Source organism: Physeter macrocephalus, chromosome 8 (assembly GCF_002837175.3).
Source record: "Physeter macrocephalus isolate SW-GA chromosome 8, ASM283717v5, whole genome shotgun sequence".
Lineage (NCBI taxonomy): Eukaryota > Metazoa > Chordata > Mammalia > Artiodactyla > Physeteridae > Physeter > Physeter macrocephalus.
Genome location: NC_041221.1, coordinates 113,596,282 through 113,615,282, shown reverse-complemented (window position 1 = coordinate 113,615,282; position 19,001 = coordinate 113,596,282). Strand labels below are relative to the sequence as shown.

The following is a 19,001-nucleotide window of genomic DNA, read 5'->3' as shown; positions in this document are numbered from 1 at the left end:
AGGTGTGGGGTGGGGGTATGGGATGGGGGGTTACATGAAGGTAGTCAGAAGATATAAACTTCCGGAGACAAGCTAATAAACACTAGGGATGTAATGTACAACATGATAAATAAAATTAACACTGCTGTATATTATATATGAAAGTTGTTAAGAGAGTAAATCCTTAGAGTTCTCATCACAAGAAAAAAAAATTTTTTTCTATTTCTTTAATTTTGTATCTATGGGAGACCATGGATGCTCACTAATCTTATTGTGGTAATCATTTCTGAAAGAAATCATACTTACTCTCTATTATGGAGCATTTTTAGGACAATCTCCCAAAATGAGACCTGAGACCCCTGGCCTCACTAAGGACTGTTCTGGTTCATAGAAACTGATGGGACTAATAGACTGGGTTGATCCCAGGTAAGATATGTTAAGATTGAGGGAACATTGTAAATGATAGGGTGATCACTGCATGAGGATAAATAAAAAGAAACTTTTGCAAACTCCATGCTTAGTACTCATTTACTCCTCTGATATGTCTCTATCAACACCCAGGGTCCAAGACTCTTCAAGTCATCAAACTAGCCCACTTTCAGCAGAAGCCTGAAAGCAGAGAAGGTGATATTTTCATTTTATTCTTCTTGGCGTTATTTGTGAGGGGAAGTAGAGAGAGAGGAAGCCTTTGACCTGTCTTACTTAGTATCCTGCTACATTTGTGGTTGGCTTTTGTACCCTTTGATATGTACCGATCATTATTTGAGTACTTCCTTATCTTTTTTTTTTTTTTGCGGTACGCGCGCCTCTCACTGTTGTGGCCTCTCCCATTGCGGAGCACAGTCTCCGGACGCGCAGGCTCAGCGGCCATGGCTCACGGGCCCAGCCGCTCCGCGGCATGTGGGATCTTCCCGGACCGGGGCACGAACCCGTGTCCCCTGCATTGGCAGGCGGACTCTCAACCACTGCGCCACCAGGGAAGCCCAACTTCCTTATCTTTTAGTACAAAGAGATGTTCTATCTCAAATTGTCCCTTTCCTGCCCCATCCCTGAAATCAGCCATTTCCCCAAGAAGCCTTGGTTCTTTTAGCAGAGCATGGCATTTAGAAGCCAAGATCTCGGCACTGGATGTGCTCATTGTCATTGAGGTGTTGTTGCTCCCAGGCCTTCTCAGTTAGAAAGCTAAAGTCTATATCTATATCTACATCTATATCTATATCTATATTTGTATTTGCATCTATGTCTATATATATCTAGAGAGAAAGTGCAAGATATGTTTACAAACACACATTTACATCTATATGTATAAATCTATCCATGTATTGAGAACAGTGAGAACTGCTAACATCAATACCTCTAATTCCAATCCAACAAAAAAGGGTTCATTCTAGTTTTTCCTTTTGAATATCTGCAACTCCCTTCTCCAGCAGTGAGAAACCTGAATCTTATTATCATTTGTAAATTTTCTTATTTGAACCATACCCCCTGTGGTAACCAAGCTCCCATCTCTTCCTCTCCCCCAACCCCATGTGGATGTCCTCCTCTCCTGCCTCAGGCTCTGATACCTTATGTTGAACCCTCATCCAGTCTGAGCCTCCTCTCCACCCCACTATGGGACTCCCCATTCTCACCCTGTGTGGGCTCTGACTGTCCATGTCGTAAGCTCCCTCCTTGCACTGTAGGGCCACTCTACTCACCTTTCATGGGCTCTGACATCCTGTGCCAAGCTGCTCTCTGGTGTGTGGACTCCCTCTTCACCCACTCAAGTTCTTACACCTCGTTCCAGGTCCTGGGCCTCCTCAGCTGCCCCTCAGCTCCCACTGGTGTAGACACTTACCTTGCTCTGCCTTACCTTTAGGACTGACCTGTTTATAAAAGGAAGGGAAGAGGAAGAGTCCAAATAACTCTTTTTTTTTTTTTTTTCCTTTTGTGGTACGCGGGCCTCTCACTGTTGTGGCCTCTCCCATTGCGGAGCACAGGCTCCGGACGCGCAGGCTCAGCGGCCATGGCTCACGGGCCCAGCTTCCCCGCGGCATGTGGGATCTTCCCGGACCGGGGCACGAACCCGTGTCCCCTGCATCGGCAGGCGGATTCTCAACCACTGAGCCACCAGGGAAGCCCCAAATAACTCTTAAATAAGAGTTGTGCTGTGAAGAACATATTTGCTGAATGTTGTTGAATTGGTGAGAAGATTGAGCTGGAGGCAATATACGTGTAGTTTCAAATGCTTCTGACTATGCTACATAATTCTTTGTATCCAGGGAAACAGTTACATTCACTTGTAAACCTCCCTTAAGGCTTGGGATTGGACATATTAATCCTGCTACAGTTTGGATGGAAAAAAAGCATTCACTGGAGTAAACAGGAAAAGTAATCAAGTAGAAATCCTTTTTAAAGTTCATTTTGCTTCTTCATTCATTCTCCAGAATAAATTGCTGTACAGATTGGTCCCAGAGCTCTGAATTACAAAGCATCTAGAGTCTTCAAGACTAAGGCATTTGTTCTTTCACTTAAGGTCAACAATGAAAAGTCACTGAATGGGTTTGAGGAGGAAAAAAGCATAAGATTATAAGGAAAACTTTAATTTCTAATTATCAAATTGAAAAAAAAATCATGAATACATTGCATATCTTGTTAACCTGCTTTAGGATGAACAGTATAAACTAGATGGGTCGAAAATATTGTGTTACAGTTGGCATGCTAATAAATAAGCTGGTTTATTGGTTAATAAAGTATTTAAACCATTTAGACAAATCTGACTCAGTATCACTGCCTGACTTATTGCTATCACAGTAATCAATCAATAATTACTTCTTTTTATACTAAGTATAAGGTACAATATAATAAAATATAATGCTTATCTGGAGTAACTGGCTTCATCCAAGTAAGAAAAAATGTACATTATTCAAAATTCTTGTTCGTATTTCGAGGAAGGACTATTGACCAAATATTTGGGCATTTGATTTTGGATAAACATTTTTGGTGCTGTTTAATTACTACAGAAGCTAAGATATAATGGAACTTTAATTGTCAACAAATGGTCTGAAGAGCCCAGTGTGCTCCTTTGGTAGGATCAGGGCTTGGCATCACCCAATAACAGGCATCAGAGCCCACTCAGCATCCCGAGTGCCAGCCTCCAAGCACACTTGTTTGAATGAGAGCACAGGAGGGGAGGAAGATCAAGGAGAGGAGACATGGACAACCAGGCAGAAGGAAGGCAGAGGTTACTGGAAAGGGAGAAGGAAGACAGGGGAACACAAGGGAGGGGGAGGGAGCGGAAGTGGAGGAGAGAAAGAAAGGAGGAGAAAGCAGTTGAGAGGCCACGTAACATGGTTATCAAAAGATGAGATGGGTGATTGGAGGAGATACAGGAAACAGAGAATGCACGTTTAAGAAAACATAGGAAGATACTGCACGCATAACAATTTGAAGACATGGAGACGTTTTATTGCTTATATTTTAAATTGCTAAATTTAAAGAAAAATGTCTCTGACCTATGACCCATGGTCAAGTCTGTGCAGGCTGTTCTTTGGTCTGTCCTCATGGCCAAGTCCCATAGCCTCCCATTCCCTCTCAGGGAGTATCTTCTTATGAAGTGAATATGAAAGTGAACTTTTGTCTTACATTTTAATTTGTGGGTACATTAACTTACAGAAGAAATAGGAAAAAACCCTTAGATCCCATTGCCTTGAGTTTATATGACATATTTAAAGGCTTTTCATTGACATAATCCTTAATCTTTACAGTATCACTTTGAGGTAGATAGAAGATCTGTAGTTTTACCCCCATTCTGTAAAAACAAAATTAAAATTAAAACAAGAATTAAATGGTATACACACAAAGTCTAGAGTAGGATGATTTGCCTTAGCTGTCCTGATTAAATCAGGGGTAACAAAACTAAGCTAATTCCGTACATTGTGATTGATGAAAATGTTTAAAGTTGTCCAAACTACAAGCAGGTTCAATTTGGCCAAATGAAACCAAATTTCAAACTTAATCTGCTGAGTGCAAAGCTATAAAGATTCTGCTCTGGTTAATCTTTTAGTTCTTTTACTCTTTATCTGACCATTATCCTTTGTGATGGAGATTAGCACGTAATTGCTATTGTCTGTTGACATCATCATTTTTGCTGCTAAACTTTGGCTGAAAGAGTGTCTGTCCCACAGGTGAATTACAGTCAAGAGCTTCAGGGCAGAGCCTTGCTTTCCATTTGGTCTCCACAACAGCAATCCTAAGGGTACTTCATGGATCCTACGATCCTAGGTCTCTTTGTGACACCATAAAGTTAGTAGCCAGTAAAGTGTGGCATGATGCAGCAGGCACTGGGGAGAGAGAAATGGGCAGGAGGAGGCACATTTCTTGCCTTTGGGGCACTTACCGTGGCTCACAAAATTGTCTGTTTCTTCTTTTTAAAACTTGCATTTCTTTGGCTTGTCTGTCTTCTAGTGAATATTATTTTTCTGGTCTCTATTTCCTTACACTGTTGTGTCATTTGCTCATTACTCTTTTAAATATTGAACTAAATAAACCCTAGAGTATTGCAAATCTGTATTTCCCTCAGAAAAGAATGTGCTCATTACCCAATGATGTAATATTCCACTGGCCTTCACAACAGAACAAGCAAAACTTTCTACAGTAAATTTGTTTTTCCAAGGCATTTAAAGTAAATCATGTGGTTTATAGCCCAACATGAAGCAAAATCTTCCCCAGAAATACAGCATTATTGGCAAAATCCTCAACAATCACTGAGCCTCAGGGCCAAACGTGACAATAGGGGAAGAACAGGACTCTGAGTAGTAAATGTGACTGAAATACGAATAACAAAACGTGTGGTATTCCAGACTCACTGAATGTTGGAAGACAAAACCGTGAGTACATTATAATATGCAAGAGAAGGGCCGAAAGTTGCCACTAAATTATGTGTTTTTCTGTAGCCACGCAGCTATCCTGGCACTTCGCTCCTTGTTTTTCAGATTTTCATTCTTTATTGTCTGTAATTTGGCCTGAACTGTGAGTCTCTGGTGCTCCTCCAACATGTTACTGCAAAACTGCTGCAGCTGAAAGGACAAAGAGACGGTTGGTCCATCAGTGCAATTGAACTTCTCACTTAGGCACGGTAAGACAAAGTTCATGTTAAGTAGCGACATGATCTTGTGAATGGATGATGACAGTTGGAACGAGTAGAAATGTCTGTCCCTATATGGTGTGTCCCTGAGGAGACTGTGACTGAGAAAATGTGATGAAGACCACACCTGTCCTGAAGAATCCGATGTAGACTGGAAGCTCCAGGAAGTAAGAACTTTGTCTATTCTATTCACTGCTCTATTCCCCAAGCACATAGTAGATGCTCAATAAAGATTTCCAGAATGCATATTGGATATTATACACGATTTGTAGACAGAGACACAATGAGACCTTTCCTTATTTCAAAAGAAACTTTGCAACTTGCAAAGTTCAAAACTGGTACACAACATCCATGTCTTTACAAATGCTACCCTTTATTTAAGAATATTTATAGTGGATTCATCCATTGGCTAAATTCCTTCATTGAGTCAGGTCAAGCATTCAGTTATGGGAACGTTTGTTGCAATATTACGTTCAAGCCAGACAGATCCCAATTGAATAACTGGGATAATAATAATTGAATTGAATAAATCATATTCCAAAAGTCTGTGTCTGTGTCATTGGATTATAACTCAGAACACACATTACCATAAAATGATAGTGTACCCTACCAGCTCACAAAAGGTCACATAAACCCTAATGTACTTGAAATTAGGTAGGAATAGGGTTGTCAAGCCTAACTACAATGCAAAAGACAAATAAGTTTCTAGGAAAAAGTAGATTAAGGGGCCAGGAGCAAACCTCCCGTTCTCTCCCACACCTGGGCATTCCTGCCAGGCAGCAGGAGCCACACACCAGCAGCACTGCCCACGATCGAGCACCTGCAGTGGGTGGGAGGGGAGCGTGGGTCTGTGGGACTGTGTGTGGGGCTTCACGGGTGCTTGAGAGCACGAGTGAGGACAGGCTCCAGCAGGGTGGAGTAGAAAGACCAGAGCGAGAGGTTCGGAGAGTGTATAAAACTGTGCTGGTGTGGAGGGAAAAGGGACTCATATGACTTTCTTTTCATTTACCTTGTTTAGTAATTGTTTTCAATATTATCATGTGAACCAATACATTGCAGTAGGACTGTTGGTCACGAACAGCCTTTTGACAAGGATAGTCATGGTAGCTAACTCACTTGTTTTCAAAATTACAATAATTTAACTACAGCTAAATCCATGTTTGCATTTTTTTAATGAACTATCAGTGATTATAGAATTTTGGAACTTTGGGGATTGCTAAAGTTACACAAACTTCATTCATTCATTCAATAACAACAAAACTACTGGATGTTGTAGAGATAAAGATGAACAGAGACATTTTTGAAGATATCAACACAAACTCAGTTTTGATTCTAGGAGCTTTCATTCCAGGATTTTGGGGTGTGCCCCTCACTCTCTTATCTGGGAAATCCTTGATAAATCAGGTCCTGACAGCTCAGCCTCAGGCAGGCCAAAACCCAAACAAAGATCATTCCTTCAGGAATTACCAGTTCTTCCTCTCTCTCTCATAGTAACAACTACATAGGATGATTTAGGAGCATGGAGGAGGAGAGGGTGTAAATTAGTAAGTTAAAAATTTCCTAGAGGGCTTCCCTGGTGGCGCAGTGGTTAAGCGTCCGCCTGCCAGTGCAGGGGACCACGGGTTCAATTCCTGGGCCAGGAAGATCCCACATGCAGCGGAGCAACTGGGCCCCTGCGTCACAGCTACTGAGCCGGCACTCTAGAGCCCATGAGCCATAACCGCTGAAGCCAGCGAGGCACAACTACTGAAGCCCGCACGCCTAGAGCCCATGCTCTGCAACAAGAGAAGCCACCGCAATGAGAAGCCCACATGCAGCGACGAAGACCCAATGCAGCCAAAAATAAATAAATTTATTTTTTTAAAAAATTTCCCAGAATATGTGGTTGGAGCTGGGTCTTAAAGGAGGATTAGGAATTACCCAGCCAAGGACAGGCATGAGGAGGGCACCCCAGACAGAAGGTAGAGTGTTTCTGAAATCTGGGAAATGTGCAACAGCATGATAATTTAAGAAATTCTGTTATAAGTGGTACAGTGTAACTAGAGGAAAAGTGTTCGGGGGTACCTATGCCTCTTATTCTCTGACACTGGTTGGTGAAGTGAGCAAAAGTGAAGCTAGGGAGTGACGCAGGGGCCAGATTATGAAGGGCTTCATGTGCTAATGAAAAGATTTTAAAATTTCTTCTAAAAACTATGATGAGCTACTGAAACTTTGGGAGCAGGGCAATGACCGGCAGTGATGTGATGGATGGGATGGAGGGAAGGAGCAGCCTGTGCCAGGGAGCCCGGGCCATAGTCTACTGCAATAATTCAGGTGAAGTACAACCCTCCATGAACAAGAATGGTCTCTATTTCAAGAGCAAGACAGAATTAAAAGACATTTCCTGCACAGTGATAATAGCATCACTGGAGCATAGAATGTAACAATTCAGAAAAGCATATTATTTTTAATTTTAGCAACTCCAAATTACATAAAAAATGGCTTCTAAGTTGTCTTTATAATGCACAATATCTATAGCACTTACCTCTGAGATCTGTAAATCCGTACTTATGGTTCTCCCTATTACGTATAACAGAGTAACCAATGATTGTGTTCCATACCTACAAAGCGACAAGATGCTAATCAGGTGTGGAAAATGTTTGGCAAGACAAAGCTACAGAGCAGATAAATGCTAAGTATACAGCCCCTATTAATTCCTAACTCCCCAATCTAAGCAAAACCATATATGAACTTGTTTAGCTTCATCTTTTCATACAAAATTCATGCTATAGAAAAGTCTATTAGCACAAAGAAGTAATTACAGTTTAATATTGATTTGTGTAACACATAGTTTTAAAAGTTTCATTTAAATATAAAAAGCTGTTCTTAAAAACAGAAACAACTGCTTTTATCTTCCAAAATGAAGTGGTTAGAACAGATGTCACATACCCAAATTAAGAAAATTTAAAAGAGAATAGGTAAATACTCAAAGTATACCCCTTAAAAAGTGTAGTTAATATAGAATCAGTTTCAGAAACTCTGACTAAAATAACCTGAAAGCTTATTGAAACTTCTGTATTTGTATATGCTTTTTGGAAAGAGATTTTCAAAATGTTGGTGATCCCTGAGGGCTAAGTACTCTGGCTTTCCTTAAGCTCCCTCAAACAGGTATGGTAACTGAAACTTCCCCTTTAGTTTAGTGACCTTGAATAACTGACAAGAATTGTCTGAAAAACAGCCATGAAATGTTGCTATGGAAAAACAGCAGATACATACCTGCTCAAAGTGTTGCTGTAGTTAAAAAAGTAAATAAACACTTTTGGATGCATTAAAAGAGAAAGAAAATTTGAAAGGTTAATATAATGGCCTGGACAATAAAGGGCTGAATCAGGGTTCTGTCTTGATAGTTGATAGTTAATACACACAATTGATTTACTTCAAAAATGTATAGTTGAAATTAAAAATTGTAAGAGTTAACATTGGCATGATATGCAGACAAAGGTGAGAGAAAACAGTGCTTTTGTCCTTTTTAAGTTCCCAGCTATAACTTAAGCTGAGTCTACTTCAGCAAGGTGGAGGATAAGAGACCGTCTACATATAATTCATGCAACCAAATCCGTTTCTATGGGGAAAGAAGAAATATTTCTTAGTTCTTCATTTTGGTTGGCCAGGTTTAAAAAGCCTGTGAAATGACTCAAGAAATTTGACAAAATTTGCAAAGAAACTGAGTTCCAGACTTAAAAAAATTAGGAAACAAAAGAAAACTACCTACGTTGCTAAATGTGTGATTTTTCTACCAAATACAGGAGAAAGGTTACCCCAGAGGCAGGGCTGGGTTTGAAGTTACCTTGTGGCAACTTATAAATTGTAAAAACGGGGAATAACATATAGTTAGAAGCATTGGTATGGAGATTAAATGAAATAACGTACAATGAAGCGCCTATCAGGGTGCCTGGCACACTTCATTCCTTCCTGTTCTTGAAAGTTTCAAGAGGAGATATTTTTGAGACAGATGATTTATCATTCTGGTTGAGAGAGCAATCTCTTTGAAATAGTACTCAACAAAAAGATATGCATTACAGATAGCTTAGCCCACCAGTAGTCAAAGGTATTAACATGAAGACAGGAGCCAACGTTTGTCAGGATAGTTGCTCTTTCAAGAAATTGATAACATTCAGTGCTAGTCAGCGTGATTTGCGACTCTAGTCCATCTCACCTTCCGCTTCTCTCCTTTCTCACATTTGCCCTCCCCTCCCAACCCTTCCCCTGCCATGTCTGATTTCCTGCAGCAAGCTTGGCCACTTAGGCAAGCATGGAGGCAGCCAGGTATCTCTCCTGACCCAGTGATAGGCAGTGAAAATGGGCCCTCCAGTGCTTGGACACACCACTCTGATAACATCTTAATTCTCTCAGTTTGTTCCAATTTAACCCTTTCAACTCTATGTTCCCCATCATGAAATACAACAGAGTAGAAGTAAAACTGAGTGTAAGTTTCTGCTATATTTAAAAAGGATAACCAACAAGGACCTACTGTATAGCACAGGGAACTCTGCTCAATGTTATGTGGCAGCCTGGATGGGAGGGGAACCTGGGGGAGAATGGACACATGTATATGTATGGCTGAGTTGCTTTGCTGTGCACCTGAAACTATCACAGCATTGCTAATGGGCGATACTCCAATGTAAAATAAAAAGTTAAAAAAAAAAGAGTGTAAGTTTTTCAAGCATAGGACTTGAGCCAGTAACACATATTTGGAGAAGAAATAAGGGGTTTGGTGACGAAGAGGGTAAGATTCGTTTTGGATCAGTTGAGTTTGAAAGTGATGATACCTTGTATTCTATATTCAAATAAAACTAGGGTATTGCTGTAGGTGGTGAAGCCTGAATCATTTTATGAAAGCCAAAAGCAACATAACAAGCATGAAACAAACATCATTTCTACCACATCCAATAAAAAGTCACAAAAATCCTATTGTTCCGTGTCTATTCACACATTTCTTCATAGGAGCTATGCACAAGTGCAGGTTCATACTGATTTCTCTGTAACCTGAAAGGTGTCTTTATGGTTAGTGGAAGCTCCCTCACTGGGATCAGTATCCAAAAGATCACCTCTCATCTAACAATTAACTAAATACCCCACAGCCACCAGTGCAGTGCCCTGCACGTGGGACTGAGAAGCAGTATCAAACCAAAGTTGTTTTACTCAAGCAAGTGTTCCAAAATATATTTTCAGATCAGGCTCCCTGGGAAGAATTTGGGGCCTGGCAAAGGGGAGCAGATGTTCCTGGACTGCTATTGGCAGTGTCTCAACTCTAACGCTTGACCAGCCCTACTGCCTCCTTTCCAGGGCCCTAAGCTCCAGCCAGTTATGACGATCAGTCCCAAGTCGGACTCTCAGCCTTGCCCCCAGGCAATTACTGGTGTCCTCCCTTCCATGTAGAAGGTGAGTTTTTCCACCTGCTAGTTCAAATCCCCCTTCTCTTTGAATCCCTAGAGCACTCTCCATCTGTCCTCTGTAACATTTACCAGAGACCGTGTCTTAATCACTTTATAACCCCCAACAACAGCTTGAACTAACTGTGCCTTGGCATAGAAAAACCAGAACTTCTTATTACCAGAAAGAACTTTACAGCTGATCACATACAACATGTTTCATTTTATGCAAGAGGAAACCAAGGCCTAAATGTTAACTAATAGGCCATGAATAAATAAATGTTGTTCTAGTTACAGTTCCAGATGAGAGGGTTAGAGAATTTAGTTTCTCATCTGTCTTTCGCTTGGAACAACTGATCTACTGGCAGAATGACACTTTGTTTACATTAGCATAGACAGTACATAGCAGGATTACAGTGACAAGACTCTGGGCTAGATGCTAGATTTCCTTCTGATGGGCTTCTTGGAGCTCTATGATGCTAACATATACTGTGAATTTGTGGAGGTTAAAATAATTTCCAAACCGATGGGCTACTGTCTCCTTTGTTCACAGAAGGCTTGTCAGTGTCCCCATGAATAATGCTCAGTGAAACACACTGGAGAAATACCAGTTTCAAAGCTAATTTGTGAGTGATCAGTCACATTATAGCAAATTTAAAATAAATCCTTTTCACTTAAATAACATACAATTTAATTTGTCATCGCATTTGTTTACTTACATTTTTATACTACCTTTATCATTTTATGAAGACTGATGACATACAAATATTCATGTCAAATATAATTGTTTAATAAGTGCTAAGTAAATATTCTGATAAACAAAGAATAAGGTAAGCATTCCTGTGCCATTTTAATGTATATAACATTTTAATTATTAATTTGAACTTTTATTTCCTCTTAACAATCCATATATAATATTACTGTCTATTCAAAATCATTTGCAAAATTCAGCAAGACTGGTGACTATAAATTGAATCCTAAAAATAAATGTTTTAGATGTAGAAGGCAAATTTATTTGAGTCTCAAAGACTTTTTATAGCAGAATGTGTAAGAGGAGTGAACTGAGCTTAATTTATCATAAACAGAAAAGGAAAGGCATCTATTTTATGAGCATGGCATTTTGTTGATAAAAGATAAAAACATTTAAGCCATGGTTAAAATTGAATGCATTTACAATTCTAAGACCTTCTTAGGGATAATGAAATACCTGTTTAGAGTTTTTTTTTTTAAGGAAGTCCTTCTATACTCGTATTTAATACAGTTAAATCATTTAAATATATTGCTAGACAATGGACTTTTTAGAGAGTGTTGCAAACATGTTTCTGTTCTCCAAATGCAGAAAAAAGTTCTTCTGAGGAATAAAAATTAAAACACACTTAAATTAAGAGCAATCTTTCCCATGGGTTGCTCAAAGCCATTTGGGGGGCTTAACTAGTTACATGTGCTGTGTATGGTATAGAACGAGAGGAAAAATAAATTGAGAGGCTGTTTTACCCTTTAGAGCAGTGTTGTCCAGTTGAATTCTCTCGAGGATGGAAATGCTCTCTATCTGAGCTGTCCAGTATGGTAGCTACTGGCCACAATGAGCACTTAAAACAAGGCTAGTGCAATTGAGGAACTGAAATTTTTTTTTTTTTTTGGCTGTGCCACGAGGCCTATGGGATCTTATCCCCAACCAGGGGTCGAGGATTGAACTTGTGCTCCCTGCAATGGAAGCGTGGAGTCCTAACCATTGGACCACCAAGGAATTACCTGAGGAGTTGAAGTTTAAATTTTATTTAATTGTACTTAATTTAAATTTAAATAGCCATATGTTAGCTAGTAGCTACCATATTGAGCAATGCAGGCTTAGATAATTTTTTAACCCAGTGTCAGTTGGTTCCATGTTAAACTACACCGGGGTCACCTGGGGTGCTAGAGAAAGGTACAGATTTTGCGCCCTATTCTGACAGATTCTGATTTTCAAGGGGGTAGGGTGGGCTTGGGAGTCTTTAGGTGTATGAACCACTCCAGGTAATTACGAAGCTCTACAACATTAGAAAGTGTCTGGTTTGTGCTTAGGCTCACCCATCTGAGTGTGGATATGGCCCGGGACTGACAGGCACCATGTCACCTTGAGCCACAACAACAATATGAACAATCCTCAACATGTACAAGTGCACGCTAAGTTCCAGGCACTACTAAGCCCTGAGCCTGAGAAGTAACTGTGAAGTTGCGTCTTTCTCAGGGCCCGGCAGGGCATCCGAAGGCATGGAGAGTGGTGATTACAACGTTAGGCTGTGGTGATTACAAGCTGGGTCCTCAGGAAAATCATCACTTATTTTTTAAAGGAGCTGTTCTCTCAGCAGTTTAATTCCAAAATTGCTGCTAGATTGTTCCGCAGGATGCTCTGGAAGAAAACAGTCAGGGACTGTAGCTGAAGTGAATGATCTTGGGCAAAATGATCACGGCAGCAAGAGGGCAGATGGCTTCCAGTCCAGGCAAAGCTAGGCATGTCAGCCCAAGAGGTGGTATGGGGGTCAGAGCTTTCGATACAAGCTCCAAGCAGAGAGAACAGAAAGTAACAGACAGCCCTACGAGGCTGGAACCTCTGAAACCTCATGGAACAAGGCAACCTGAGTAAATACTTCTGATTTATATCCAACTCCCAAATTCCCACCGGGAAGTAGGACCTGGGAAGGAGGGCATTACCTTTAATGACTTAAACAAAAATGGAAGACATCATTTACCCCCAAGGTCATAAGGCTCTCTGAACAATGAACCTAGAATGATAATTTAAAACAAGAGATAAGGACAATTTTCTCAATATGTGAGTACGCTATGCATGTCCCCCTGATGAACCAGAAAAACGGTACTGTACAAAAGAGCTTTTATCTACATGTTTAAAATTTCTGATTTAAAAATACATTTTTGGTGTATTGTAAAGGTGTTCAATACATGTCCATAAAAGAAAAACAATCCATTATTTTGCTGTATAAGAGAACCATATTCAGATTCTTAAACATTTATATTCTAAATATATCTTCTGTTCCAAAGACCTAAATTTATTTGCAAAAAGTATCTTCCAACTTTACAGCTGTGTATGTACCTGAACTGTTGTCTACTCTGATCTGCTAACTCTTCAGTATGCGAATAGTTGTAGGACATATTACTCGAGGCTTTTAAGAATGTATGGTTCAGGCTTTCAGAGACTGTGAAGCTGGGGAGATCCTGGCCTGGAGAAGGATGCTGTCAGCTCTCCTTGTCTTCCCAGCCCTTCGACCCTCCCCTGAAGCCCCTCAATAAAATGGCTTGGTCCACCCTCCCACCCCTCGCAAAATGAACGTATGGTTAAGTCATGTTCTAGAAAGATCAGCTATCGAGGGTATGCTGCCTGACTTGCGCATTTCAACGTCTATTTTACCTGGCAGGCTAAGTAGCAAGCAGATTTAATCTTAAAAGGTGAGAAATATAAAAATTTCGAGAACATGGAAGCCAGATACATAAAGGGAATCTGACAAAAGGCACAAGCAATATCCAAGCTTATGTAGTAATGAACATTGCTGTTTCTTAAAGATATGGTGATGTACTTCACAAAAGAAATGAATGGATGATGTACCCTCATACCAAAAAACATGACTTGCTCTAATCTGTGTCTCTGAAGACAAGATTCTTAGTGGGCACAGTGGGAAATTGATGTAGATAAGTACCCCATGCAAATCTACATTAACAAAAAAAAGCCAAAACTGAGGATAAGTGACCTTATCTTTCACACAGCTAGTTTGTGGTGAGACTAAACACAGGAAAATTTATCAGTTTTCTTGTCAATGCAAAGGACTTTAGCGACCTGGCCAGACTAAAGTTGAGCCACTAGCACCAAACCAATGATCTAAATGAAAGAGAGGTCTCACATTTCCTCCTTACCTTTCACTCACAGCTTGCCAATTGTTGATTAAAAAGTCCTTTGCAACGTATCGGCCAACTTCAGAGGCTGCCACAGCTTCGATTATATTTGTTTCATTAAAAGTGAATGGAGATGTAGTGATGGCATACTCCATATATCTGTAAAAGCACATGTGGCAGAAAATAAATACGTAAACATTATCCAGTGGAAAGAGTAAATTTAAATAAATGGAGTTAAAATCCCATATGGTTCTAAGTTACTAAATTATAAGTATGTTTCATATTAATTCTTATATTAGCTCATTTCTATTTTTCTCCCTTTGGTTTATTAATTGCATTCCTCCACCAAGAACCCTTTCAAGGTAAGTTGTAATAATCACCTGTTAAGTATCCATGGATCTTTACTGCAGCTCATTGCATAAGCAAGTTGAATCCTTTCTTCTTCTTTTGTTTTATTATTGTAGATATTTAACAAAAAATCCCATTCTTTATCATTTCCCAAGGCAATGCCATAACATAAAATCACATTTTTAATCGGATAAGGTATTCTGTAAGGTATAACATGCAATGATATTTTTCATAGTAGTTAAGTTATATGTTAATCTAGGTTGTCATATATTTAAAAGTATAAATCTAGAAAAAATGTCTGTGATCTCAGATATAAATATCAAAAGTAGGAATCTAGAGAAGCAATTGTGAAAACTGTCATTCATATTAACATCTTGAGATCGTCAAATTAGTTTAGAAACTAAGGAGTTTTGAGTGAGAGGTAAATTAGAACAGTACAAGCAGTGTATGTTGATAACTCAGTTTGGTTTCATATCTTATTATCACATTTTCTAAGAGTCCATCTGAGGTCATATTTTAAAGGTAATATAATAACACCAAAATGACAGAGTGTTGGTGTCAGTGAGACTGCAAACTTACACAGAAAGAGATGCACTGATGCACTTTTATATATGTGAATAAATAACTATAATGAACAACCTAAATAAGACTCGAAATAAGCACAGGTGCTTATTAGGGAATGCACTGGCAATCAGAGGTCCTGGATGAGAATTCCGTGTATAAATTCTAATCTATTGCTATGCACAGACCTCCATGAGACAATTGCGTGTGTGTTTTTTTAAAGGACATTTGAAAAAAATAGTAACAGAGAGATATTATCTAAGTAAAAACAAAATGTTCATTCCCAGAGTAAGAGCATCAAAAGGCAGAGAAATTGTTGGTGCTGAAACAGGACAAAAAGAAGGGCAATTACAATATTATACTTACTCATTCTCTGGATGGTTCATCCAGTTTCTGAAGAGGTCTCTTGACAGCTGAAGACAGTCCTCCAGACCCAACCAACATGCAGTTCCAAAAAGTTTTTCCAGTGATATTCTTGAAGGAAATATCAAAGAGAAACATGTATTTTTCATTACTACATTTATTTTTTCTGCCGCCAGGAATATGTGTTTCATAAAAAGGTGGGTATTTTAAAACATCCTTCCAATAACATCAGGTTTGTTAAAAAATAGCCTTTGTGGATGGCAACTGTGTTTAAGGTTCAGGGAAATATTTGCTGAGAGGCTCTCAGGCACCAAATAAGCTCCAAGACTGGTACTTTTTGAAAGTAAGAAATAAATTACTGCCTTCCTTCATCTCCCTCAAACACACACGGGTGTACACACAAGCCACATCTGTTATCAATTTATTTTTCCTCCCTTATACAATAACTCCCTTACAGATAAAAAAAATGACTTTTAAGTATCTGATATAACACACTTAAAAATAAAGTTCTTTCTCTACACATGAGAACAGAAGGAATGGTTTATTTCTCTCCTTCCACAGCGAGCCTCTCCTGGCTTAAGCTTCTGTTTCTTCCTTTGCTCGTCCTGGCTATTAACGTTGTCTCCAGAAAAAGAACGGAGGTTTCTGCTTTGTTTTTATAGCTGAGCAGAGGTACACATTATGATTGCAAACGAAATAAGTTCAAAAGAACATGGAGAAGAACAGTGATAAATCCAGATGAGCAGTGCCTTGAGGTGTTGCAGTTTGGAGTAAGAGGAAAAGGAATTCAAATGGGTCAGAAGTTTCCAGAAAATGCCAAGAGCCAAATCTCCATTGCTCCACCCTCCCTCCAGTTTCATCCCAGCCTGGCCTGACCTTCTGATAAGCAGAAGTAGAATCTCCAGGGGAGATTCTTCTGAGAGACAGTTCTGAGGATTCATTTACATATTCACTTACACATTCACTCCTGTCCCCACCCACCCCAAGCTGGCAGCAGCAAGACGGAATGCTCTGGAAGCAGTCTAACTCCCTGAGATTGCTCTGAAGAGAACTGGCCCAGGGATGCTACAAAAAGCAGGTCACTTCAGGCCAGTTTAGGAGAGCCAAGGCCACGGCTGGTTCACAAAGGTGCTGCCTGGTTGGGCCTTTCTGTTTGCCTATACAACTTGCCTACCCACTTTCCATCCTAGCTCACCTCCACTGTCTTCCATCCATCTGTAAATCCAACTCTAGGTTTGTGCATTCACACGCCCTAGCTCTAAAATTTCTCCCCTCTCAGAAGGATACTTGTGAGAGAGAATAACCACCTTTTGTATTTCTTACTTGGTCTAATTGGTTTCGGCTTGATGTTGACTAGAGCTGTAAATATTAACCCTGTGCCATGCATTGTTGGTCACAGATTCCCTCGCTAAATCTGGAAGCCCAGCCTACACACACACACCTTGTGTCACAGGGAGGCCAGCGGTACTGCAGCCCTGTTTTGCCTTTCACCCCCTTCCCAGAGCAGCATGACAACAGGCATAGTCCCCTAACCGAACCAATGATGGGGAAATCGTTTGCAATACTTGGTCATGCTCACACACAGATGACTGATACAGTTCACTGTCAACCTCCCTAATCATATCTGCATAATGTTAGAATTTCTGTCTGACATAAATAATGGAACTTTTCCCTCTGTCATCAAGAATATACAGAGGGGATTTTTTTCCCCCTGTGTCCTTCCCATACCCTTCAATTTGTTTGTATAGGCTGGTTTTGCTTAGCACAACCCTTCATCAATAGTACAACATACTTAAGATTTCAACCAGTAGCCTAAGATTTGAGAATATAAAGCTATAAATTCCTGTGTGTACTTGTATGTGCTTTGCAGGTAAATTAAGATTCCCAAACTACTATTTCCTATTAGGATACATGTAGCTCACCAATCCCAAATCTACTATTCTCAAATGGCACACAAATCTCTCAGTGAATCATAACTGTTAGTATCTTATTTTATGAATCTGGAAGCCTATCCATTAATACGAATTATTTAATTCAATGATCACTGCTCAAAAAGTACTTACAGAGCTAAATAGTCATCCTGCAGTGTTGCCACATTTTCACGAATTATAGTTGAGTAAGTATTCCATATTGAGATAAGTCTCTTTAACAGATACTTCTATAAACAATAAAGAAAATATACTGTTAGCTCTGTTCACAACACCCAATTTACACTGCTTTTCTCTTTGTCTGAAAAGACATTAACAGAGAGGTGACAGATATTTCTTCAGAAATAATCTGTATTTGTCACTAAATGTATAAGTTTTTAAACCTCTATAGGTTCAGTTTCCTCAAACGTAAGCAATACGTAAACAATATGATGTGTGTCAGCACACTGCTTGGCACATAGTAGGAACTCAAGAAATATTAACCATTCTTATCATTGACTATCACCCAGACATTTCCAGTTGTCTTTAAAATAGAGAAAAAATTGAGAAATAGAAAACAAACTTTCTACCTTGAAACTTCCATGCTTAGTATATATGTCTCTAAAAAAACAAGGAATACTGATTTATGCCTTGGACTAATTTAAGCCCTGACTCCAAAATAAAATTTCTTCAATTGAGCTATCGGCTGGTAAATAATAAGGTTATAATAGTCATACACTTACCAATACATCCCTCAGAATAAATTAATGTTATTCATTGAAAATTTTAAAAACAAACATTAGCTTTTACTTCTTCACTCAAAACCAGTGATCACATGTTATCAGTGAGCCACCTTGATCCCACCAACAAGTGCCTTCTCCTATTGGTCGCCATGCCACGTTGAAGTACGTTCCCATCAGCACTTTCTACACTAGATAAAAGAAAGTCTGGAACCCCGAAGTGTTTGTGATCTCGCCTTCAGACTGCCCCAGACTCTCACTTGGAATCATCACCTAACACACTTGCTGTTTTGTTTGTGGCCCTTAACTCTCCGAGTGGCTGCTCCCAAACTTTGGCTTTGGTTTTACCTGTGCCATCTTTCTTAACGATCACTGTTAAAGATCTAATAACAGAAATTTCCCCTTTTATAGATGTTATTTCCCCCTTTTATAAGGACAAGATGGCATGGTTATTTCTTCATTCATTAACTCTAATTTCCCCATCTCTCTTCCCAATATCAAAAGCAGCTTTAAAACGTTTACTTTTTTGGAATATAACTCTCTGGTTTTAAGTGCCGGCCCTATAAATCAGAGTATATAAATCATGGATATAGAATTGTGAAAAATCATTCTGTTTGACTAACAAACTTTTAGGGAAACAGTTGTTAATAGATACTACCTTTTTTTTTTTTTTTTTTTTTTTTTT

General features: G+C 39.4%; 2 protein-coding genes across 2 annotated transcripts in view; both read right to left on the bottom strand.

The window, feature by feature from the left end:
- The window catches only part of ARL14EPL (ARF like GTPase 14 effector protein like), a 32,327-nt gene extending 29,900 nt beyond the window's left edge, over positions 1-2,427 (bottom strand). Inside the window, exon 1 of the mRNA XM_055086724.1 lies at positions 1,677-2,427. The gene's annotated coding sequence lies outside the window, so the exon portion shown is untranslated. The remainder of the gene's footprint in view (positions 1-1,676) is intronic.
- Positions 2,428-2,939: 512 nt separating this feature from the next.
- Positions 2,940-19,001, bottom strand: part of LVRN (laeverin) — an 84,773-nt gene continuing 68,711 nt past the window's right edge. Inside the window, exons 15-20 of the mRNA XM_024123601.2 lie at positions 17,733-17,827; positions 15,673-15,780; positions 14,778-14,945; positions 14,419-14,556; positions 7,629-7,704; positions 2,940-5,036 (exon numbers count right to left, since the gene is read on the bottom strand). Coding sequence (XP_023979369.1) covers positions 4,896-5,036; positions 7,629-7,704; positions 14,419-14,556; positions 14,778-14,945; positions 15,673-15,780; positions 17,733-17,827 — 726 coding nt within the window. The 3' untranslated portion in view covers positions 2,940-4,895. The remainder of the gene's footprint in view (positions 5,037-7,628; positions 7,705-14,418; positions 14,557-14,777; positions 14,946-15,672; positions 15,781-17,732; positions 17,828-19,001) is intronic.